Source organism: Ornithorhynchus anatinus, chromosome X2 (assembly GCF_004115215.2).
Source record: "Ornithorhynchus anatinus isolate Pmale09 chromosome X2, mOrnAna1.pri.v4, whole genome shotgun sequence".
Taxonomy (NCBI): domain Eukaryota; kingdom Metazoa; phylum Chordata; class Mammalia; order Monotremata; family Ornithorhynchidae; genus Ornithorhynchus; species Ornithorhynchus anatinus.
This window is the reverse complement of record NC_041750.1, coordinates 5,548,522-5,571,952: the sequence shown is the minus strand read 5'-3', so window position 1 is coordinate 5,571,952 and position 23,431 is coordinate 5,548,522. Positions and strand designations below refer to the sequence as shown.

At 48.6% G+C, this 23,431-nt stretch overlaps 2 protein-coding genes across 10 annotated transcripts in view; one reads left to right on the top strand and one right to left on the bottom strand.

Annotated features, from left to right (window-relative positions):
• The first annotated feature begins 756 nt into the window (after window positions 1–756).
• On the top strand, window positions 757–10,117 carry HNRNPH1 (heterogeneous nuclear ribonucleoprotein H1). 8 transcript variants are annotated; one of them, XM_029052923.2, is made up of 14 exons: window positions 758–847; window positions 1,378–1,502; window positions 2,164–2,319; window positions 2,501–2,644; window positions 4,362–4,500; window positions 5,564–5,742; window positions 5,820–5,909; window positions 5,966–6,099; window positions 6,310–6,445; window positions 7,087–7,146; window positions 7,237–7,296; window positions 8,071–8,163; window positions 8,647–8,696; window positions 9,314–10,117. In XM_029052923.2, the coding sequence occupies exons 2-13, from the start codon at window positions 1,406–1,408 to the stop codon at window positions 8,694–8,696; spliced, it is 1,338 nt and encodes a 445-aa protein (XP_028908756.1). In that variant the 5' UTR covers window positions 758–847; window positions 1,378–1,405; the 3' UTR covers window positions 9,314–10,117. The 8 variants fall into 8 exon arrangements, with proteins under 8 accessions (XP_028908759.1, XP_028908756.1, XP_028908753.1 ...); XM_029052920.2 differs by having other exon boundaries at window positions 7,237–7,326; XM_029052925.2 differs by having other exon boundaries at window positions 759–847; window positions 5,838–5,909.
• An 803-nt stretch (window positions 10,118–10,920) lies between these two features.
• Window positions 10,921–23,431, bottom strand: part of RUFY1 (RUN and FYVE domain containing 1) — a 31,976-nt gene continuing 19,465 nt past the window's right edge. For both annotated transcript variants that reach the window (XM_029052918.2, XM_029052919.2), the window contains exons 10-18: window positions 22,573–22,689; window positions 21,177–21,344; window positions 18,851–18,948; window positions 17,161–17,280; window positions 16,080–16,209; window positions 14,496–14,590; window positions 13,544–13,592; window positions 12,655–12,732; window positions 10,921–11,601 (exon numbers count right to left, since the gene is read on the bottom strand). In XM_029052918.2, coding sequence (XP_028908751.1) covers window positions 11,458–11,601; window positions 12,655–12,732; window positions 13,544–13,592; window positions 14,496–14,590; window positions 16,080–16,209; window positions 17,161–17,280; window positions 18,851–18,948; window positions 21,177–21,344; window positions 22,573–22,689 — 999 coding nt within the window. In that variant the 3' untranslated portion in view covers window positions 10,921–11,457. The remainder of the gene's footprint in view (window positions 11,602–12,654; window positions 12,733–13,543; window positions 13,593–14,495; window positions 14,591–16,079; window positions 16,210–17,160; window positions 17,281–18,850; window positions 18,949–21,176; window positions 21,345–22,572; window positions 22,690–23,431) is intronic.

The window sequence follows — 23,431 nt, the reverse complement described above, 5'->3', positions numbered from 1 at the left end:
GCTCGGTCGATCCTTGAAAGTACTTCAATAGGAAAACAAAATCCTTTTTCCTGGTATTGTCCTTTAATTTACCCCGAGTCGACAGTCTGATTCCCCCAAATTCACTCCGAGGAAGAGGAAAATCATCAAGATCGGAGTGTAGACTGCAGACCTGTAAGCTTGTTGTGGGCCAGGAACGTGTTTACCAACTCTGTGGCGGTGTCCGCTCCCAAGCGCTTAGTACAGAGCACCGCACCCAATCGGCGCTCGCCAATGGTTTGATCGGGGCCTGCGTCATTTATGGAGGTGAATTCCCGGGTCTCAGCGCCAGGATATTCGGTTTTGGGAAGCGCGATCGATCAGACCCCAGGCTGTGGAGGGAGGGCACAGAGACGGGGCCAACGGGAGGCACGGCCCGGGACCTTCCCGTTACTGGGAAGGAGCGGCCGGGAAAAAACAGCCTGCGGATCTGGGCCTCCCGACAGCACGCGCAGGCGTTAGAGGCCTTTCTCCATTCTGGCGGGTAACGGGGCCGAACGGCCGAGAAGCCCGCGCCTGCGCACTGACAACCTCAGATCGGCCGAGTTCAATATGCGCGGGAAGGCGCACGCGCAGAACCGGTCCGGGCCGACGCGGTGGGGGGAAGGGGGTTGAACTACTTTCGCCAGGCGCACGCGCGGAAGGGTTGGGCGGCGGGAGGCGGCCCAGACCCGAGGAACTACGCAAGCGTACGGGGATTCGGTGACGTCGAGGGGCGGGGAAGGGGACGGTTCTGCGCAGGCGTACCTGTTCCACCCAAGGGTTTATCTAGGCTGCGCAGGCGCTGGGCGGTCATTTTCTCTCAGCCACGCCGAAGCCGAGCGTCGAGGTGAGGCTCGGCCGTCTCCGTCGGGCGCTCATCCTACTCGGGAACGGCTCTTCTTCCCGGACTTTTCTCGGACTGTCGTCAGACAGAGCCCCGGGCTTCGAAGAGGCGTTGAGCGGCGCCTCTTCGGGCCGCGGGTCGGGTAGGATGGGCGGTCGAAGCGCGGCGGGGCCTGCGGGGCCTGCGGGCCGCGGCGGCGGCGGCGGCGGCGGCTCCTCTATTGTGTGAGGAGGAACAGGAGGAGGCGGAGCGGAAGCGGCCGCCGCCATTTCCTCGCCCACACGCCGGAGGGACGCTGGGCCGCCCCCGCCGCCGCCCCACCCGGGGCCCCCCGCAATCGGCCCCGGCGGATCTGGGGACGCGGGCGGTGGATTCGGGGCGCCCCTCCCCCCCCCCCCCTTCGCCCCGCGGCTCGTTAACCCGCGGCGGGTGACCTCGGGCCGGCGTGCGCGCCCCGCGGCGCCGGGCGGCGGCTTCGGCGGGCCTCTCCGCCCCCCGGCCGGGCTCAGATCACGTCCCCTCTTTCCCCGCAGCGGGCGAAAACTCGAATAACGAGGCAAGATGATGCTGAGTACCGAAGGCGGTGAGGGCTTCGTCGTCAAGGTCCGGGGGCTGCCCTGGTCCTGCTCCGCCGACGAAGTCCAGCGCTTCTTTTCGGGTGAGAGTCCCGGTCCGAGCGGGGGGGAACTGGAGCGGGGGGGTGGGGGCGGCGGGCGGGGGCGGGCGGGAGGGAGGGGAGGGGAGGGGGGAGGAGGAGGCGGCGGCGGGACCTCCGGCAGGGGGCGCGCGCGCGCTCCACTTGGGCCTCCTGGCGGCGGCGGCGGCGGCGGCGGCGGCGGTTCCCGGGGGCCGCGTGCGCTGCTCCGCGCTGCGCCGCCCGCCCAGGGAGAGGAGAGGAGAGGAGAGGAGAAGAGAGGGCGGCCCATCCACCGACCCGCCGAGCCGAGCCGAGCCGCGCGCGCGCGAGCGCGCACCCCCTGCCCCCGCACCCTCTCGGACGGCTCCTTGAGGGCGGCTAAGCCCGCGGCAGCTGGCCCGAGGCGGCGCCTCCCCGCTCGCCGGAACCACTAGCCGGTTGCCAAGGGAAGAGACGTGCGGTCGGCTCCTCGGGCTGGCCCGGCCCGGCCCGGCCCGGCCCGGGTTGTCGAGCCGACGTTAGCATCCCGGGCGGGGAGAGACCCCCAGCGGGGGCTGCCCCGGGAGGGCCGGGCGGGCCGCAGCCTTCGGCCTGCTCCGCCGGATAGGCTCCACTGGGGCAAACTGGCGGCCCAGCGGGCCCTTGCCTTTTCAACAGTTAGGGAGTGTGGTTCTCGTTCCAGAGTGCAAAATTCAGAACGGGGCGTCGGGCATCCGTTTCATCTACACCAGAGAAGGCCGACCCAGCGGAGAGGCGTTCGTGGAACTGGAATCGGAGGACGAAGTGAAACTGGCCCTGAAAAAGGACAGAGAAACTATGGGACACAGATATGTTGAAGGTTTGATTTCTGTTGCCTAGTAACCCCGTGGAGGTAGAGACGGACCCTCCCTCTCGCTGCCTTTTTGTTAAGTGTCGGAAAGGGTTCTCCGAGTCGAATCACGTGCCTAGTTTAAACGAACGAGGAAAGCTCTCTGCTCTCCGACTTCCCTAATGTGACTAATTCTGAGCCCCTTTTGCAGTATTCAAGTCAAACAACGTTGAAATGGATTGGGTGTTGAAGCATACCGGTCCAAATAGTCCTGACACTGCCAATGATGGCTTTGTGCGTCTTAGAGGACTTCCATTTGGCTGTAGCAAGGAAGAAATTGTTCAGTTTTTTTCAGGTATGTAGTAGCCTTTCCCACCGCACCCCTCCGGCTAGCGTTGTATTCGGTAGAGTTGGCTGACGCTTCGTTAGGCTCCCAAGCGAATTAGACCCTGACAGTGTACTCAGGTTGAAAAATAGTCAGCCGTAAACGCGTGCTTGATGGACTGCATCTCTCGGCTATTCGGTGACCTTCAAATACTTTAAGCCCACAAATTAGCTTTCTTTTCCATTATTAAATTTTTTTTTTAACTTCTCTTATACTTGGTGTTGTAGTTTTAAAGTAGATATTTAGATGCTAGAGGATTGTCCTCAACAGCTTAACGTTTCTACACAATGCTGTTCAGCATAGTACCTCAAGTTCACAAGGTAAGATGTACTTCTCACCGTGCCTAGACTTTTAATTCCATTTCAACTAACACTTTTTATTACTGGTGTCAGTTACCTTGCTGAGAACTGACACCGCTGGTCCGATGGGAACCAAAGTAAAACTGCCTCCCATCGGGTGACCGAGGGCTTCTTGGGAAGCTGAATGGTGGAGAAATCCAGCTTAGCCTTGGAAATTCTAGGCCGTTAGCATTGTAAGTGTCCTTAACGGTAATCTTTGAATGAGGAGAGCTGTTGAAAAGTACAGATTTGAAATAGCCGAATATCTCGAAAGGTAATGTTTTGGGCCTAAACTAATTGAATGTCTAACACTTGAGTACTCCTTGACGTGCATGAATGTAAAGTGTAAACCTTATGATGAGAGCATTATGAGACCTAAGTATGCTTGTGATGAGTATAGAAGGTTTGACAGATGAATTCAAAGTTCAGCTACTTTGAAACACCTTGTTTTTTAATCAGGGCCCGCATTTCTTTCAGACAAGTTAAAATATTGTTAGAATGTTTTCCAAGCCATTTCTGTGAACTTTCAAATACCTAGTCTGTTGACTTCCAAGTTTTGCTCCAATTTCCGGTTTTGTTTTGGAAAGTGTTCTTTTAAACTCTTTTGCCTTAAGCTTGAAAATGTATCCACAAACTAGAAGTTCCATCTATGAAAAATTTCTAGAGTGTTAAGCCTGTTCCGCATAAAAGCATATAACTTGCATGATGTCTTCCACATTTTCTGTGTTGAGCAGGTTAGCTGTTCATTGAGCGTTATAGGTTTGATTGTCTGATCGGTTTTATGAATAAGCAAATGTTGAGCTCATGTATAAGTGAAAGCTGTTGTTCTTGTACCTAAATATGCAGAAATTGCCTCGTTTAAAAAAATGCTTGAAGTTCCGCTAACTTGGTTAATTTAAATATTGTGCATAATTGGAGTTGGAGGCAGGCCCTCTGAACTCTGCTAAACAATTGTATTGATGTGAGATCTTTAATCTTCTATTTTCAGAGTTGTATGCTTCTCAGCATTGGAAAAAAAAATGAATATATTGCATAGTCTGAAACTTGTTAAATGTAGATTCTTAATGCACCCTGCCAGCAAGTGAACTGTCATGTTTTGTTTATTTTTTATTTATTTTTTTTGTTTGCCTCGGGTTAAGTGTTTTTATTTTGTGTATCAGGGTGTCTTAAGAATGTAAATGGAATGGTATGTCATGGAACTTCATATCAATGCATATTTAAGTGTACTTAAACATACCATTCACCTAAGATGCTGACAATTCTGGTGTATTTAAAGCTATAAGAATCATTTCTGGGCTTGTGATGTTAATATTGCCCCCCTACTGGGGTTATTTGTCCTTGGGTTGAAGGGTTGGAAATCGTGCCAAATGGGATAACATTGCCGGTGGACTTCCAGGGGAGGAGTACGGGGGAGGCCTTCGTGCAGTTTGCTTCACAGGAAATAGCTGAAAAGGCTCTAAAGAAACACAAGGAAAGAATAGGGCACAGGTGGGGATGGATGGTTGGTTGGATACGTCACTTTTCTTATGGTAAACGATCGTTAAATCCATACTCTCTCTTCCTAGAAAGGCAATCTTCCACCCGTTTCCTCATGCTAAATCTGGACACCCCCCCCCCCCAACTACCCCCCCCATGCTCCAAATTTTCCCCACGTTAACCCATTCAAAGAATTTGTCGATTACTCCCTTTAAGGTCACAAATTGACAAAATTGACCCGCAACTGAAAGAATTTGGAGAAGGTTTTAAACTTCAACAGATCAGTGGATTTGAGAGACTATGGCTTTAAAAATTGAATGCCAAAATGATGACACCCCTCCCCCTTCCCTGTAAATTCTATATTACCATAAGAAAATGTGATTCTTTCTGAACTTGTTTTCTAAAGTTGAAATGCTACAAACTTTCTTGCTGTATTAAAAAATGAAACGTGATAAGCATAGCTTTCAAGAAATTGTCACAAAAGGTTTTTTTCCTATTTTTATGGCTTGTGACTATTTTCCATTGAAGCATGCGATTTTCCTATGCTGAATCCTCCCAAAAGCATAGGCTGGGGAATGTTGATGGGCAAAATTTCTGGGTAGCTTCGAGCTGGGTTTGAATGTTGGTGGAGACCGGCTTTCTAACTCACTTGCTACCTGTTGCCACTGAACAGAATATTGCAAATGTTGAAAGTTGAGTGGAATTCTTTCCCTCCTGAAACATTTTACTGATTTAATTATCTATGATTCTAGCCTCTTCTCACCCTTAAGGTTGGGGCTGCTTGGAAAGTCTCAAGAGGAGGCAGGAACTTTCTTTTTTGCCTTTTTTTTTTTTTAAATGTGTATATATATATATATATATTTTAACCCCCTTGATCTATTTTGATAAAAGTATATTTTCTAGAAGTAAATCTCTGGTCATGGCCTGTTACATTTATTCTGAAATCTGGCTTTTAAAAAAAATTTTTTTTTTTGGTCAGTTTCATGGCTATGACTAGAATGTTGTCTTGTTGATTTCTGCTACTGGGCATGTGAAACAAAGGACTGACTATCTTTCTCTGTAAACGGCGTTCTAGGTACATTGAAATCTTCAAGAGCAGTCGGGCTGAGGTGCGCACGCACTATGATCCCCCTCGCAAACTGATGGCCATGCAACGGCCGGGTCCTTATGACCGGCCTGGGGCTGGCCGGGGGTATAACAGTATTGGGAGAGGAGCCGGGTTTGAGAGGATGCGGCGTGGAGCTTACGGTGGAGGTAAGTCGTGTACCGAGCGCACGGCGGGCTCAACAGGGTTTTGTCTTGGCGTTCCCCAAGCGAGCCAGTAAACCCAGAAATCGCTCTCCTCCTAGGTTACGGGGGCTACGACGACTACAACGGCTACAACGACGGCTACGGCTTTGGATCGGACAGATTCGGAAGAGGTAAAGTAAGGATTGAATTTGGACGCTGGATGGTACTGACACCCTTCTCAATCTAGACCTCAATTACTGCTTTTCAGGAATGTCCGATCACCGGTATGGTGACGGCGGGTCGACTTTCCAGAGCACAACCGGTCACTGTGTACACATGAGAGGTCTTCCCTACAGAGCCACCGAAAATGACATTTACAATGTAAGTTGCCCCCCACCATCCACGACCCTTGAAGGTGCCCTCCCACCCTGGTGGTGCTCGAGGCACGTTTGAGGGTCATGGGGCCGGCGGCAGCCTCGGGAGCCGGTGTCGAGCCGCTCTGTGTGGCTTGATGACATTTGATCCACTGGGGGTGAAGGGGGGTGGTGGGCGTGTGACCTAATGGGTTTTTGTGGAATGCTTTATGCCTAGTTTTTCTCGCCACTCAACCCTGTGCGAGTACATATTGAAATCGGACCCGATGGCCGAGTGACTGGTGAAGCCGATGTTGAGTTTGCCACCCATGAGGACGCAGTGGCCGCTATGTCGAAGGACAAAGCAAACATGCGTAAGTCCGGCTTGGTGTTCCGTCCGCTAGGGACGGAACCGGGGCGACCGGCTGGGGAGACAGTCCCTGCGGGGTTGGGTCCGGCCTACCGGACTAACGCCTCGCTGGGAAATGGGCAGGGGTCGGCCACTGCCGCGACTGTTTTCCATCGCCGGGGAATAGGCTGGCGTCGCTGAGGTTGCATGAATGAACAGGTTTGGATTAGATCACCAAGGCAGCGACGGTGGTTACCCGGCTGAACGGCAGCGCTTTCTCCTGTCAAACGCTCTTTCTTGCCAAGTTTCGGTCTTTTGAATGTGGTGTCTCTGAGACTTTTTGCTCTTGTAGTTTTCTTAGAAAAAACCCTTGAAATTGAAAGAACTGACCTGAGCTAAAACTCAACTGTTGCCCTAGAACCGCAGTTGGTGAGAATTGTGAGCTAAGTGGGAGAACACAAGTTCCTGGGATAAATGTACCGTGAGTTATCAGGGCTGCAGCTTGACAGGAGAAAGTGGATGGGGTCGGGGCCTGGGGCCCCCTGGGGGCAGTGGCGGGGAGGAGGGGTGGATCCCGGCCGCATGGCGGAATTGTCAAAGAGTTTGGGCTCCCGGCCCGGTGACTTAAGGAGCCCTTCTCTCTCCCAACCTTTTTTCTCATTTCAGAGCACAGATATGTAGAACTCTTCTTGAACTCGACAGCAGGAGCAAGCGGTGGTGCATACGGTAGCCAAATGCTAGGAGGCATGGGTTTGTGTAAATATCACTTTAGTGTCCTTTTTTAAGCTAACTTGTATGCCTTTTCTCTCATTTCAGAACACAGATATGTAGAACTCTTCTTGAATTCTACAGCAGGAGCAAGCGGTGGTGCTTATGGTAGCCAAATGATGGGAGGCATGGGCTTGTGTAAATATCGCTAGTTTTTTTAAAAAACCAAACATTTCTACTTAAGTTGATTAAGTTAATTGATATTTAATGAATTTAGCGTAACGTAAAGACGAGAAGGCTATTCCTTCTCCAGTGAATATTGATATGATGGAGCCAATCACATGAAATCATTCTAGAATGTCGTAGATGTATGCCAATTCAATGTAGTCTAAGATGGTCTTGTCCGGGGCGGGGAATGAGAGGAGGAAGGAAGCAGGCTTGCATTGCCGAACGGAAAGCTTAACTTGACCCAGTGAGTTCACTCAACCCGGCAAGAGCACGAGATGCTCAGACCTGTACGTGGAATTTTATCCTTGGAAAACGGGGTCCTGCCAACACCCCAAACTACAGGACTTGACGTGGTGCCGAACGAGCGCTAGATCGAAATAGAATAAGGTGGTGGCTGAGCAGTCGTAGTTGTCTTCTATGCCTCTGTGGGACGAGGTGCACTTAGGCCTGTCGAAGCGCCACGGGCCAGTCGAGGCTTTTCACGTAATGCTAGCGGATGAGTGATGAACTGGCTAATTGAATTACCCGGAAGACTTGACACTCCATAAGGAGACATCATGGTCTCGGGCCACAGTGAAGGGGTAATGGGGGGTGGGGGGTGGGATGTAGTGAGTGACAAGGTCCAAAACTGGAAAAATCGTAGATTACTTGTTTTAAGATGACGTCGCCACGCTGGATCAAAAACAAGATCTTAATGTCTTTTTAACTTGACAGCAAACCAGTCCAGTTACGGTGGCCCAGCTAGCCAGCAGCTGAGCGGTGGTTACGGAGGCGGCTACGGTGGCCAGAGCAGCATGAGCGGATACGGTAAGCGTCTCTGTGAACTCTTTAATTTGGGGGGGGGGGAGGTGGTGGGAAAGGGGGCGGAAGGGGAGGGATACCGGGTTTGGGGGAAGGGGGCCGTGGGACTAGTCGGGAGGGGAGCCTACTTGGGAAATAGGGTGGCGCTGGCGTTCGTTTTTCGGTACTTGGACTAAATGCTGGAACATAGCTGAAATTCTAGTGAACCAGCATTGGGGGACGTTTGTTTTGTGTTAACTTCACGTTGAGCCAGAAAATCTGCCTCCGTTCTTTAGGGTGGACTACTGATACTGTGATTTTCTTTAATTTAAATTCGGTGGTAATTGTAGAGGGAGGAGTAATTCATTAACGGTTTAATGGTGGTTGGGCTTGCAACTGTAATTTCTAGACAGTTTAATGTCAGGACTGGTTTGATTTCTTTTTTTCAATTGGTCTAAAGAATGGTGGTTTTTTTGGTATATAGTCTTACCCTACAAAATCCTTTTGCAGACCAAGTTTTACAGGAAAACTCCAGTGATTTTCAATCAAACATTGCATAGGTAAATATTTTCTAAAAAAATCTAATTTAAATTCCCCCTAGCAAACTTCCCCCCCCCCCCCATGTTGTGATTCCATAGCAGTCATTGGCTCTGACTGAAACTCCCCGGAGGCTGCCATTTGGGCACAGTGAGTTGCCGTTAATCCAACTTGATCGTCTCTCACTTCCTGCCCACCGTGAATAGGACTGGCAAGAGACTTACCCCGTGCTCCCTATTCATCTGCCATTCGATTAACACATCGTCAGTGTCTTTGTAGAATTCAAAGAATGTCTAGCTTAATCCGGAGCGAATCTGCAATTTTTGAAAAACACTAGTTTTCCTTTAAACTTTTCAATTTTCCTCACTTACTGATCCTTCGGCACCCAAGGAAAAGCCCCCCAAAACGGTAGCACGGGAAAGAGTGTGGCGAGTCGGCACCACAGCGAAGGGGCTGGTGGAGACTGGCGTGGAATACGCTTCACCAAGTTACCTTTCGCCAGACCCGCTCCTCTACCCGCCACTTCAGCCAGCAGCCACCACACACAGCTTGCCTCTCTCCTGACCGTTCCAAAACTTACTGCTTAATGTCCACCCGATGCCTGATCTCACTGCTGACATTGCCCATCTCTCTCTTACAGGGAGCCAAGGAGCCTTGAACAGCAGCTACTACAGTAGCGGAAGCCGTGCATCTATGGGAGTGAATGGAATGGGGGGGCTGGCAAGCATGTCCACTATGAGTGGTGGATGGGGGATATAAACTGATCTGGTCCCTGACTCTTGATCACCTTTTTTTTTTTTTTTTACAAAAAAAAAACCAAACAAAAAAAACTTGAGTTTAACAGTTTTGCAATACAAGCTTGTGATTTCTGCTTACTGTAAGTGAAAAATCAGGATTGTTTTAAGACTTCAGGTCCAGTATTTTTGAGAACACAAAACATTCATCTAGGATGTAATAACCCAGTTGAGTAAAAGACGATTTAACTGTTAAACAATTTTCAGCTTTCCTCCAGTTAGTTATGTTGTAGAAGTGTACTTTAAGCAGTAAGCGTATTTAGGTTAAAGCCGTTTCAAGATTACGTTAAGTGTTGCTCTTATACCACATTACATTGAACACTGTTTTTGGATGCATGTTGAGAAACATGCCTTTTGTAAAAACTCATAGGAGCTGTGTCTGCAATCCAAAAGTGAAGCATTGGCATGTTTGTTAATTCTAGTTTATTTCTTTTAATATCTTGTAAGGCACGTATGTTTGAGCTTTTTTTTTTTTAAGTTAATGGGGAAAATTTTGAGACGCAATACGGATTCTTTAGGATTTTGGTCTTGGTGTTTGTATGAAATTCTGAGGCCTTGATTTAAATCTTTCATGGTATTGTGATTTTCCTTTTAGGTGTATTGCGCTAAGTGAAACTTGTTTAAATAAACCTTCCTTTTAAAAACTGGAACACCTTTTGAATCGCTTTGCTTGGAGGTTGGGGTGGAATGACCCTAACTTAGATTCCCTCCCCAGTTCCTCCTGCAACCACCCAGACAGGTAAACCTCAGCCTCCCCTAGATCCCAGTTTTCTGGGTTTTTTTTTTTTTTTTTTTGATGAGTCCAGTACATTTAACTAGGCTCCTTGGCCTGTCTGCCCCATCCTGTTTCTCCCTCAGACTCACCCCTACCCTCACCAAAATTGTTGTGGTAAGTTTGGTAACTGAAGAACTATGAGTTCTCACTTAACTGAGAACATGAGAGATTTGGTTTTCCCCTTTGGATGGAATTGACCTCCACAGAAATTCTAACTACCTCAGATTTGGTGTCTCTTGAAAAGGGTGGGTGACCTGGGTCTAATCCCATTTCCATTACCTCCCTCCTGGGTGACCAAGGGCAAGTCACTTAAATTACCCAAATTCGTCTGACCTGCCCAAGAAGTGCTTTCTTGGTACCTGGTTTTTCTGTATTGGAGGGCTGCATTGAGAGCCACTCATTTTCAGATTCCTGAGTTAATGTTCCATTCTAACTTAATAATTTAAATATATTAATAGTGCATATGGCACAGTTGGGTTGGAACTGTCACTATAAAGTCCAACTTTCAGTGGACTTTTCCAACCAAGGCCTCTGAAGAATAAAGCTGCATCTCTCCCAGGTTTTTTATAATCCTATCCTTTGACTTCTTTAGGTAAATCTTAAAATGTGGAGCAGATGGCTCCGGGCTGTCCCAGCTGTGGTCTGATAGGCAGCTATGTGGGGGGTCACTGGGCCATCTAAAAATAAAACCACTTTTTATTACATCATCAATCACTTGTATTCATACAGCCGTTATAAACAAATAGGATCTATTTTTGGCTCGACATAGAGTGAAGGCACAGTCATTTATACATCTGCAATTATAAAGCTCCGTGATGGGCAAGTGATGAGGGTGAAAAGTGTCACTGTTGCCATCTGCCGAAAGTGAAACACAACAGTGGCAAAATGGAGAGTGCGAGTGCAGAAAATCCATCCAGTTCAAAGGCTTGAGAAGTACAAAGTTCCAATACAGAGACAAGCTCTACCATAAAAAAATTGAGTTTGCCCCTCAGTTTCAGCATATTAAACACAGTTAAAGGCTATGAAACATTTTCCAAGATTAGCATAAACACATTGTAGAGGGGCATGGGTGGGGCACCTGTCATTACCAAAAAGACCTACTGGCTCTCGCCTGGAAGGCAAAAAGTTACAGGCCAGCAGAGTCTTTTTTGAAGAGCGTCACAGAAAAACACTCAAGATCCCAAGTGAGACCACTTGGACGGGCGGGCTGGAACGTTAAGAGGAGTTGGACGAACACCTCTGAAGGAGCAGAGTGTGGCAGGCGTCGCAAACGCGCACCGGTTTCGGGTAGGAGGGCAGTGCCAGTTCGTTGCTGGAACACGTGTTGCAGAAAATGTGGCCACAGTTCCGGCAGTGATGCTACAAGACAGTAAAGGCAGTATAATAATTATAGCATTTGTTAAAGCCCTGGGGTGAGTTCAAGGAAGTCGGGTTGGATATGGTCCCTATGCCGAATGGGGCTCAGTCTTAATCCCCCCTTTTACAGATGAGGTAACAGGCACAGGGAAGTGAAGTGACCTGCCCAAGGTCACAGCAGGAGAAGCAGCATGGCTTAGCGGATGGGGCACAGGCCTGGGACTCAGAAGGTCATGGGTTTTAATTTCACTTCTTTATGCCTCAGTTCCCTCATCTGTAAAAGGGGGATTAAGACTGTGCGCCCTAGGTGGGAAATGGACTGTGTCCAACCCTATTATCTTGTATCTACCCTAGCGCTTGGAACAGTGCCTGGCACATAGTAAGCACTTAAATACCACCATTAATATTAAGTGGCAGTGCCAGGGTTAAAACCCAGAGCCTTCTGACTCCCAGGCCTGTGCTCTACCCACTAGGCCACGCTGCTTCTCTATTACGAACAAAAGATCCAGGAGTTAGCGAGACCAAAAAAACCCTGCTACACCTGCTTGAACTAAATCAACCTGATAAATTGGTTTGAAGGTGTCCATTTTTTCTGGCTCTTTCCTGTTCTTCATCCCCTTCTCTCCAGCAAACTGTGGAAGTCCGGAGTGGGTCCCATCTCCTTATCCTGAATCTGTCTACCCCGGTGCTTAATAAGTAGCATTAAGACTGTGAATCCCTTGTGGGACAGGGACTGTGTCCAACCCAATTTCCTTGTATTGCGGTTAGTACGGGGCCTGACACATAGTAAGCACTTAACAAAGACCCCACTGCTGCTCTTTTCCACTGAGCACTGCTGGGCCTATTTTCAGCTCCTCAACCTTAAGCTGGGCAATCGATCGGATTCACTGAGAGCTTTACTGTGTGCAGGGCACTGTACTAAGCGCTTCAGAACACAGGCTGGCTGGGACGGTTGGATTCCGGCTAGTGGTGCACAGAGTTACAGGCTCCTTGTGGCTCACAGGGCCCTATTGTACGGGGGAATGGCAACCGGAGCCCTCACCCCTCAAAGCCTACCTTCCTCCTGGAAATGGAAAACTCCTTCTCGCACTGCTTGCACTGGGTGGCTTCATCATCTTTCAGCCAGGTGTGTCCCTATGGAGAAAAAAGAAAGAGAAAGCCCAGCCGAGAATCAGACTTGCGCCAGCAAGTCATAGGAAGAATCTTTGACCAGGGGTCTGGGGTGGGGGAAGAGGGGTCTTTCCACCCTTTATTGGTCACTTCTCTGGGTCCCTCCACCGCCTGGGAGGTGGTGGGCAGGGAGAAGGCTGATCATCTCAAAAGTCGCTACTGACAAACTTTTAGGTATTTTGCTTTTCCTCAAGCAGAACCTCCTGACCGTCAGCTTCAAGGCAGTCGAGCAGCTCTTCCCCTTCACTTATCCTGGCTCCTCGCCCGCTACACCCCAGCTACACTTCCATCTTCTACCACCAACTTAGTCACTAGACTTTGAGAAGCAACATGGCTTAGTGAATAGTGTCAGAAGGACCTGGGTTCTAATCCTGGCTCTGCCACATGTCTGCTGCGTGACCTTGGGCAAGTCATTTCACTTCTCTGAGCCTCAGTTACCTCGTTTGTCAAATGGGGATTAAGAGTGTGAGCTCCATGTGGGACAGGGACTGGGTCCAATATGATTATCTTGTATCTACCCCAGTGCTTAACAGGGACCATAATTATTATTATTGCTCTCATCTTTCTTACTGTTGACCCCTCGCTCCTCCTTCCATCCCTCCTGACTGGAATCCCCCCTTCCCCCAGCCCTTTATGTTCATTCTTTCAGTCATATATATTTAGCACAGTGCCTGGTGCATGGTAGGCTTTTAACAAATACCATTATTAGTAATAATAATATTAGTATTTGTTAAGCACTAAGCGCTATTATTTTGGAATGTCTCAATTCCCTTACCTTTAGTGCTTTGTTGACTTCTTTAATATCCTCCATCTTCAGCTTTGATCTGAGGGGAGGGGAGGAAAAAAAAAACAAGTTTTTAATGGCTAGAAACTGGGTTCCAGCAGTGCAGTGGACTACTAAACAGGTGAACCCTGCTGAGAGTCGCTCTTTTACCGGGCCCCTGGTCTGACACCTTCTAGGCAAGGGGATTGGAGGCCAGAGCTTCTTGGGGAAGAACTTGGTTCCTCTTGCTGATTCTCCCTCTACACTGCCAGCTCATTTTGGACAGGGAATAGGTCTGCTGATTCCACTGTACTGTCCAGTGCTCTGTACACAGTAAGCGCTTGATAAATACCACTGATTGATTCTCCCAGGCTTCAGTCTCTCCGCTCTAATGGTCAAAGGACGATGTCGGGCACGCTCTGGTCTTCTTCCATTCTGCTGCGAGTAGGGGAAGCTTGTTGTCAGGGAATGTGTCTGTTTAGTGTTATATAGTACTCTCCCAAGTGCTTACTACGGTGTTATATAGTACTCTCCCAAGTGCTTACTACGGTGCTCTGCACACAGTAAACACTCAATAAATAGGATTGACTGGCGCAGGGTGGAGCTGACCGGTCCTTCCATCAGGTCACTTGTCACCAACCCCCTTTAACAGTCATTTCCCAGTTGTGGCAGACTTCTGTGCTCAATCAGTTGTTAGGCAACTAGCCCAAAGTCACACATTGGGCAAGTGGCAGAGCGGGATTAGAGCCCAGATCCCCCAACTTCCTGGTCTGGGCTCTTTCTACTAGTCCTGGGTGCATCTAGACCCACAGGAAAGAGTAGGAATATCTCAGGGTGGCATAGGTCACCTGCCCGGATAAAGGGGAATCGGTCCCATCTCATGATGCTATGAGGAACCAGCGTTAGGCTGAGGACTTGCCCCTGCTACAATTCACCCGCTCTAACAACTGAACTCGACTCTTACTGGCTTAGGTGCAGGCCCATTTCCTGGAGTGCTTGCTCTTGTTCTTCACAGGTGTTCTGTAACTTCTCCTTCTCGCCTTGGAGTTTCCGCAGCTCCTACAGTCAAAAATGTCATTACTTTTTTTTTTTTTTGTATTCATTAAGCGCTATGTTCCAAGCACTTTATTAAGCACTGGGGTAGCTCAATCAATTGTATTTATCGAGTGCTTACTGTGTGCAGAGCACTGTGCTAAGCACTTGGGAGGACTACAATATAACAGTTGGTAGATACATTTCCTGCCTGCAACGAGCTTACAGTCGAGAGGGGGAATCAGACATTAAAGCCAACAATTAAGTAACGGATATGTATCTAAGTGCTGTGGGATTGAAAGTGGGGGGCAGATGGGTTAGATACAAGATAATCAGGTTGGACACAATCCCTGTCTCATGTAAGGCTCACAGTCTTTATCCCTATTTTATAAACGAGGGAACTGAGGCACAGAGGAGATGAGTGACAGGCCCAAGGTCACCCAGCAGACAGGGGGTGGAGTGGGATTAGAATCCAAGACCTCTGACTCCAAGGCTCTTTCCGTGTTAAACAAAGCACCAGCCTAATACTGCTCATTTTTCCCCAGTGAACAGCAGGAAGCAGTATTTTCCGAGGCCTGAAAAATCTGTGATGAACCCTAGATCCATCTCCCGCTTTATTTATCTTGCCCTATTTGGGGGATGGTGGAGTGTCTTGGCTGCAGCTGTTTGCTTCGGGACATGCTCCTTACTAATTTTTGCCCAGATATCCGGTTAGAAAAGAGTCTCTTCTTTCTGTCGACGGCCAACTGCTGCCTCGGTCGGAGAGCTCCAAATCCCAGAAACACGGGCAAATCTACCTGCTGAATTTTTGCCTACCTTCTTAAAGACAAACCTACCCTTTTTGGAAAGCTTTAAGCAAAGCCTCAATTTTTTTTTTTTTGGTGGGGGGGGAGGGGGGTGATAATGACATTGGTGAATGCGTCTCTTATTTGGGAAACAGCCTGTGACTTTCACAGATGAGTCAGCTTCTTGCCCATCATTTGGGAAGAAATCTTGGGAAGGTGTCACAGTCTTGAAAAAGCGAAGTGCCCGGCCAGAGAGATGCCTCTTTTTGAGACAGCATCAAACTATGGCAAAGAGTCTTGGCCTCCAAATAGTGAGCCCAGGCACCCTCACAGAAATCTCTGTGGAAGGGGTGGCTGGTCAATCAATCCATGGTATTTATTGAGCGTTTGTTCTGTTCACAGCGCCGTATTAAGCGCTTGCGAGTACTCTGATCTATATTATGTCTGACATTTTGACGTTGGCCTCCTCCATTACAGTGGAAGCTCCTTGAAGGGAGGCAATGGGAGACTCATTTGTTTTGCCCTTCTCAAGCGCTTAGTGATGTGCACTGTGCCCAGTGGACACTCAATAAATACTATTATCATCCTATTACCATTACGGCTAAGCAGGGTGGGGGAGGGAGATGGGAAGCAGGGGGAAAATGTCTTCAGTCGCCCAGAGAAATGCAGAAAGTCATGAGGACGTGTCGTCTGATGACCACATTTTTCTAAGACAAAAAGACAGACTTTACCTGTTTCAACCCATCAACTTGTTGCAGTTCGGTTTTGAGCAGAGAGGTGGTATCTTTCTCCCGCTCTAATTCTTGCTGGAGAGTCTGTCTTTGCTCTTTTTCTGACTTCAACTCTCTTTCTAGACTCGAGCTGTTTTATAAAAGAAAGCCAAAGTGAAACAAAACAAAATCACCATACCAAACGAGCTCCAGTTAGGTTTAGATGACGACCATCCTGTCCCAGCTACAATCCAAGATCCACGAGGGAGGATTCCAGGAAGCAGCAAATGGCTTCGACAGTGCTCAGAGCTGTGGTCAGGCTCAAGTGCAACGGAGACAATCCCCGATTCCTAAGGCTCGCATAATTGCTCTCTCCCACTCTTTGAGTAAACTCGTTTCACAGAACTGACAGATTTTGGCAATGAGAGAGGAGGAAGAGAAGGGTTCCTGCCTGAGGGGGAGCTAAACTGAGAGGGGCTTCAGCAGGGAAAGGGGAGGGGGAGAGAGAATTTAACTGAGCAGGATGGGGAGAGTTGAGTCACTGAGCAGGCAGCACAGGGAAGAGTGCAGTGGAAGAGACTTCAAGTGTCCTCAACTTCTCCCTCCTTTCCGCTCAACTTAACTCTTATACCACCCACATCATTGCCCCACCTATAATACTTTAATGTGACAAAAATGATGTGACTAAATAAAGTTAAATGGAGGACCTCTGCCCTCACATGGAAATCTGAAGAGATAGAGCTTCGGAAGGCCTAGGTTGGAAGCAAGTGGGTGAGAAGTCTTAGTAGTCACTAGAGAACAGCAGAGAAACTTGCTTAAGGCCCTGGTTTTTTGGGGAAAAAAACAACTATGGGAAAAACTGCAGTGTGATTAAGAGAGAAGACGACAAATGCGTAAATCATTTTTATATAGAGTCCCAGACAGTGCGACGACGATGATGAGGTTTGGGACGCCGCTAAGGCAAATGCATGATGAACACGAAGCCAGAATTATCCTGCTACATCACACTCTCCTTTTCTTTTTTTCATTTCCCATGGCTACCGAACCCCCTTCCCCTGCCCCAGCCCCTCCCTCCCCATTAACTAGGAGTACGTGCTTCTACCATTGCTTGTCCAGCTGGGAGAGCTGTTGCCGTAAAGCTTCAATCTGGCCACCGAATTCTTGCTTCAGTTTACTGTTTTTATCTTCAGCTCCCTGCCTGGCCTTTTCAGAGTGCCGCCACCTACACCCAAAACACAACAGATGCAAATCTATGGCCAGCAGTGAATTCTTTGATCAAATACTTTGGCAACTCTGATGATTCACAGTCTCACTTGTGAGGACAGTTTTCCCAATTTGACGTTGGGAATTTTAACATTTAATTGATAAACAGCAGCCTGGCCTACTGGAGAGAGCCTGGGACTGACTGGGAGTCAGAAGGACTTGGGTTCTAACCCTTACTCTGCCAATTGTTTGCTTTGTGACTTTGGGGAAGTCACTTAAATTCTCTGTGCCTCCGTTTCCACAGCTGTAAAATGGGGATACCTGTTCTCCCTCCTACTTAGACTGTGAGCCCCATGTGGGACAGGGACTGTGTCTGACCTAATTAACTTGTACTTCTCCCACAGCTTAGAACAGTGTTTGACACATAGCCCTTAACAAATACCAACTCCCCCACAAAAAAACCCACCCCCCAAGACCCAGTAAAAAACCAGAACCAGTATTTGTTGAGAGCTTAGCTCTTGGGAGAGAACAATAGAGTCAGGAGATGTGATCCCTGCCCTCAAGGCACTTGCAGTCTAGCAGGGGGAGACAAGACACTAAAATTACAGGTAGAAAGGGAAGGCACAGAGTGTACAGAAACATACATACATGCTACCAGAGCTGGGGGGAACTTAGGGGCATGAGTACCCAAGTGCTCAGGTGGTGCAGAAGTACTGAAGTGGCAAACAGGGAGATTGAGAAGCTAAATTGAAAGGTTTCCTGATAATGTGATTTCAGAAAGAGCAAGCAATGGTCTTCCAGATGTGAAGGGGAAAGGATTTCTAGGCATGGGGGAGGAGGATTTGAGCAAGAGGTCCGTGGCCATGGGTGAGGAGAAAACGAGTACTTGAAGTCACCTCAGACATGCCCTGGGGGTGGAGATGACACCCCCCCCATCAGTAGTTACAATGGCTGAGGGACCCTCACCTGGGCGTTTCTGATGTACATTTAATTCATTCATATATATTTACTGAGCACTTACTGTGTACAGAGCTCTGGACTAAGCGCTTGGGAGAGTATAATACAACCATAAGCTGACACATTCCCTGCTACATTCCCTGCTAGACGAGTTTATGGTGTAGAGCCATTTAATGAACGGCTAGAATGCTGGATGCGGGCCCAATTTTCATCACCACTCATTTAATCAATCAGTAGCATTTGTTGAGCGCTTACATTATTATACTAAGGGTTGAGAGAGTACCATACAACAGATGTGGTAGATACAATCCTGAAACACCATGGATTCTCCCCTTCTGGACTGTAAGCTCGCTGTGGGCAGGGAATGAAACTGTTTATTGTTATATTGGACTCTCCCAAGCGCTTGGTAAAGGCTCTGCACACAGAAAGCGCTCAATGAATACAAATGAATGAATGAATGAATGAATGGAGTGATGTTTTGATTTCCCCTTTCATCCCCTCTAGCCACCCTGTAACAACTGCAAGCTTGCACGGGAACTGCTGTCTAAACCCATTTGTTCTTCTCCCCCTACAGTCCTCAAAACTTCTTAACTCAATAGTACTGATTTTCGGGGCGTTTCCAGCAGTATCACCTCTCTTCCATTTGTTTCATGGCAGTCATCACCTGACATGTTTTGCCTTCGTAGGAGGTTATGGCTTCGCTCTTCTGTTGTAAAGAGCTCTCAGCATTCTGGGAGTTCAAAAAAAAAAGTCTGAGTCAGACTACAGGTCAGTTAAAACGCAGAGACAAAAACATCAATTTGGAATGAGAAGTCAGTTTCATTTTCACCGTGGCACTTTTCTCGTGTTTTTCAAAGTTATTTAATTATTTGCTAGTCCTCACCAAAGAGATACCCTTGCCTTAGTTTTTTCTGAGGTTGAAAACGGAAAGAAGTCACGTGATGAAGTCATGGTTACCCAACCTGCTTGGGGCCCTGGTTTTTGGCCCTCACCTAGCCTTCTAAAAAAGTAAAATAGCGTTTGAGGACAAACCTTAAGAACAGCTGAACATCTATGTCCCCGAGGCCAAGGACAAAAAAAACAAAAGACAGGCAGAGAGGGACTGTGGGGAGAAAGATTTCAAAATGGCAGGATGGTGAAAAGAGGGTATAGGTTTGTGAAAGAGATGGCCCCCGAAACCCAGTTATATTCAGAAAGTCCAGTGACAGCTGCTACAGCAACTGCGAGCATCCTCATTTAGGTGGACGAGTAGCAGAACTGGCGGCCAGAAGATCAGAGCCATTAAGGAGGGCTGGTGCTGACCGGAAGCCAGGCTGCTGGGTGGCAAGTTCTCAGAGAGGGGGCTGGAGCCCACACAATCCATAGTTCACCCGGAGCCCTGGTGGAATGGCCCAAGATACAATTTAGCCACGGTGTCCGGGGGAAGGAGACTGCAGCCAGGCCTGGTCCATTAGCCTTGAGTTGGTTCGTCCTTTCTCCGTTCATCTTCAGGGGTGAGGGGGGCAATCAATCCATCGTGTTTTTTGAGGGCTTACTGTGTGCACAGCACTGTACTAAGCACTTGGGAGAATATAACAATATAACAGACACATTCCCTGCCCATAATGAGCTTACAATCAAGAGGGGGAGACAGACATGAATAAAAATCAATTCCGGATATGACCATAAGTGCTGTGGGGCTGAGAGGGGTGCAGGTGAATAAAGGGAGCAAATTTGGGCACCACAGAAGGGAGTAGGAGGAAAGGAAATGAAGTCTTAGTCAGGGACCGTCTCTTGGAGGAAATGTGGCATCGATAAGGCTTTGAAGGTCGGGGAGGGGATGGAGGGGGGGGGGGCAGGCCACTGCTTCTGAGACTTCAAAGAGACACACCCTAGTGCCCCTCCATTAGCTAATCTGTAGGCTGCATCCCTGACAAAGGGAGAATCAGGGCCCCCTCCTCTTCAGAAAGGGGTCAGGCGAGCCTGCTGGGGAAGAGCCACTGAAAAGCTGCAGCTGACCTACCTGTACCTAGTGACTTGGCAGGCGGGGAAGAAAGGAAGGAAGGCAGGCAGCAGAGAATCACCCTTTCGGTAACCCTTTCCCTCAGAAGCTAAGGAAAAAAACAGAAATCCTAATGGTGCCCTTGGACCAGTGCCCCAATTCCCAATCTGAAAAATGGTCTTAGATGACTTTGGATCTCCTGAATCACGAGTGATACTGTGAGTATGACCACTGGCAATAAAGTCACCTCAGTTGGTACAATTTGAGCTTCCCCCTTAACTAGAGGCTTTTCTCTTTCTTTCTCACTCCCCCCTGTGGGAAGCCTGTTCACTCAACTTATTTCTGCCCTCTGGGTTCCTAAAAACACTACTTCCTGCTTTCTTGGGTGGAGAAGCAGCAGGAGAAGGTGCCGGTTGGCTCTGTGGGGGAGGAGAGAGGATAGAAGGCAAGTTTAGGTTCTCCTGGAATAATTCTTTTATGTAATAATAACTGTGGACTTCATTAAGTGCTTCCTATGTGCCAGGCACTGTACTAAGCGCTGGGGTAAGATATAAGATAATCCGGTTGGACATAGTGTCTATCCCACATAGCACGGGCCTAGGAGTCGGAAGGTCTGGGCTCTAATCCCAGGTCTGACACTTGTCTGCTGTGTGACCTCAGGCAAGTCACTGAATTTCTCTGTGCCTCAGTTACCTCATCTGTAAAATGTGCATTAAGACTCGGAGTTTCATGTGGGACAGGGACTGTGTCCAACCTGATTAGCTTCTATCTATCCCAGCACTTAGAACAGTGCTTGACACACAGTAAGCACTTAACAAATACTATCATTATTATTATAGAGGGCTCCCAGTCTTCATCAATAAATACCACTGATTAACTGATCAAACAACTTGGGCCTTAGGCTGCCTCAGCTATCGGTGACTCGGGCTGCCTCAGCTATCGGTGACTTGGCCTCCAGCACCCGGGGTGACTCCTACCTGGGCTTTCTGAAACATCTGCAGATTGATGGCTTTGACTTCTTCCACCTGTTGGCGAAGGGCCACGAGGCTGTCTTGCTTTTCGTGGGTATCCTTCTCCAGAAGTTTCATGGCAATTTCCATTTCCGTCTTCAATCCAATCTGCAGTTCCAATTCTTTCTCTAGCTCCTTGGGAAGAGATTTGAATCCATCAGACCCTGGCTCCTCGTGGGCCAGAGGATGTCTCCACCAATTCTGCCGAAGCAGACTCATGCAAGCCACTAGTCCAGTGCTCTGTATGTAGTAAGCGCTTAATAAATACCATTGTTCAACTGATTGACTTTGGCCCGGGGATCTGCCCCAAGATGGCCTCTATTATGCCAGTGTAACATAACAGTGGTGAGTTGCAGGGTTGTCCTAACGGCACAGCCCAGTCCAGCCATCGGCGCTGGAAGCCGCTCTGCGGGCCCTGCCCCCGTGGTCCCCACGGCCAGAGGACGGCCAACACGATGCTTCTGCCACCACTTCCGACACTTCCTCCGACTGCCACACTGTTGTCCCGGGCATCCTGGCCATTCCACCGCAGCTGCCCTGCCCCCACCACCGCAGGGCATCTGGGACCAAAGTGCTGGGTTCGGGATCCACTGGTGTGGGGATTCGCCCCAGAAATGGTGGTGAAGCCCAACCCCCAGCCTCTGCCCCAGCTATGCCTATTCCATCCCTCACCTTCACATCAGTTCAGGAACTTTCCGGGTACCTGAGCCAAGCTTGGATGCTGATCAGAGCATAGCGCTCTGCACAAAGAAAGCACTCAAATACAACTGAGGGATTGACTGCCTGTCATTGCCTTCTTTCTTGATACTGACTACACGCCCACCCCACAGCCCTTATGTCCGTATCCTTAGACTCAGCCGCTTCCCATCCAGTAATTTATTTTGTCTGCCTCCCCTCCAGACTGTAAGCTCCTTGTGGGCAGGGAACGTGTCTGTTTATATCGTACTCTCCCCAGCGTTTAGTACAGTGCTCTGTACACAGTAAGCGCTCAATAAATATGACTGAATGAATAAATGTAAGCTCCTTGTGGGAGAGGATCTGGTCTACCAACTCATCTATGGTAGTTGTATTCTCCCAAGCGCTTAGTTCAGTACTCTGCACGCAGTAGACCCCAAGCTCCTTGAGGACAGGGACTGTGTGTACCAACTATATTGGACTCTCCCAAGCGCTTAGAACAGAGCCCTGAACACAGCAGACTGCAAGCTCCTTGCTGTGTCTACCAACTCTACTGGAGTGTACTCACCTAAGCTCTGCACACAATAAGCGTTCAACACACACCAGGCCTTCTATTAACCTCTCAGTGGGCTTCTGCAATAGAAACTAGAAGGTGTCAGCTGGGCTCCTAAATAACGTGAATTCTCACCGCTCTGACTCGCTTCTCCTCTTTCAGTTGTTTCCAGACGTCGCTGTACAATTCGTCGAGGCCCTGCCGGGTCTGTTTGTATGTCTCCAGTTCCACCTTTGTGTCCTGCTTGGTCACCTGCCAACATTGATGTGAAGAAGCTAAATGTTTCTTCAATGTTGGTGAGCCCCATGTGGGACACGGGTGGGACACGGACTGTGTCCAAGCTGATTAGCTCGGATCTAGCCCAGCGCTCAGCACATAGCACGTAACAAATACCACAAAAAAGAAAGAGGGGGATGAGTCGCAGAGATGTATGTTAGAGAATGAAACTGACTCGCTTCAGAAACATAAGGCCATGATTAGCTTGAAGGAGATGCCTGGGGCTCAGCAAAGTCGATGCTAACAGGTTCCATTCTTAGCTGATAGGATGACAATAGTGAATTAAATCCTGAAATCACCAGTGGAAGTCAAGGCTCTTAACACCTTGATACCTTTAAAACACAATTTTTTGGCCAAGACGGGTCTGTGACTTCTCGATCTCTGAAGTGCTAAGGGGAGTGCTAGCATGTTGTGGGGGGAATCAGTACATAGGAAACGAAGCAGATGACTGATGCTTTGGAGGGCAAATACTCAGAACTTGAAACAAAAAAGATCGCAGCAAGAAGTGCAAAAACACATGGATTGAGAAATGCAGCAGCCTAGATATTGGCTGGGGGGCCAGTTTGAGAAAATCCTCATCTGTGACACCAATATCGTGGAGGAAAACATTATAATAATAATGATGATAGTATTTTTAAAGCACTTACTAGGTGACAGGTGCTTAGATGCTCCGATCTGTTAATCAGATCAGACAGAATCCCTGTCCCACATGGGACTC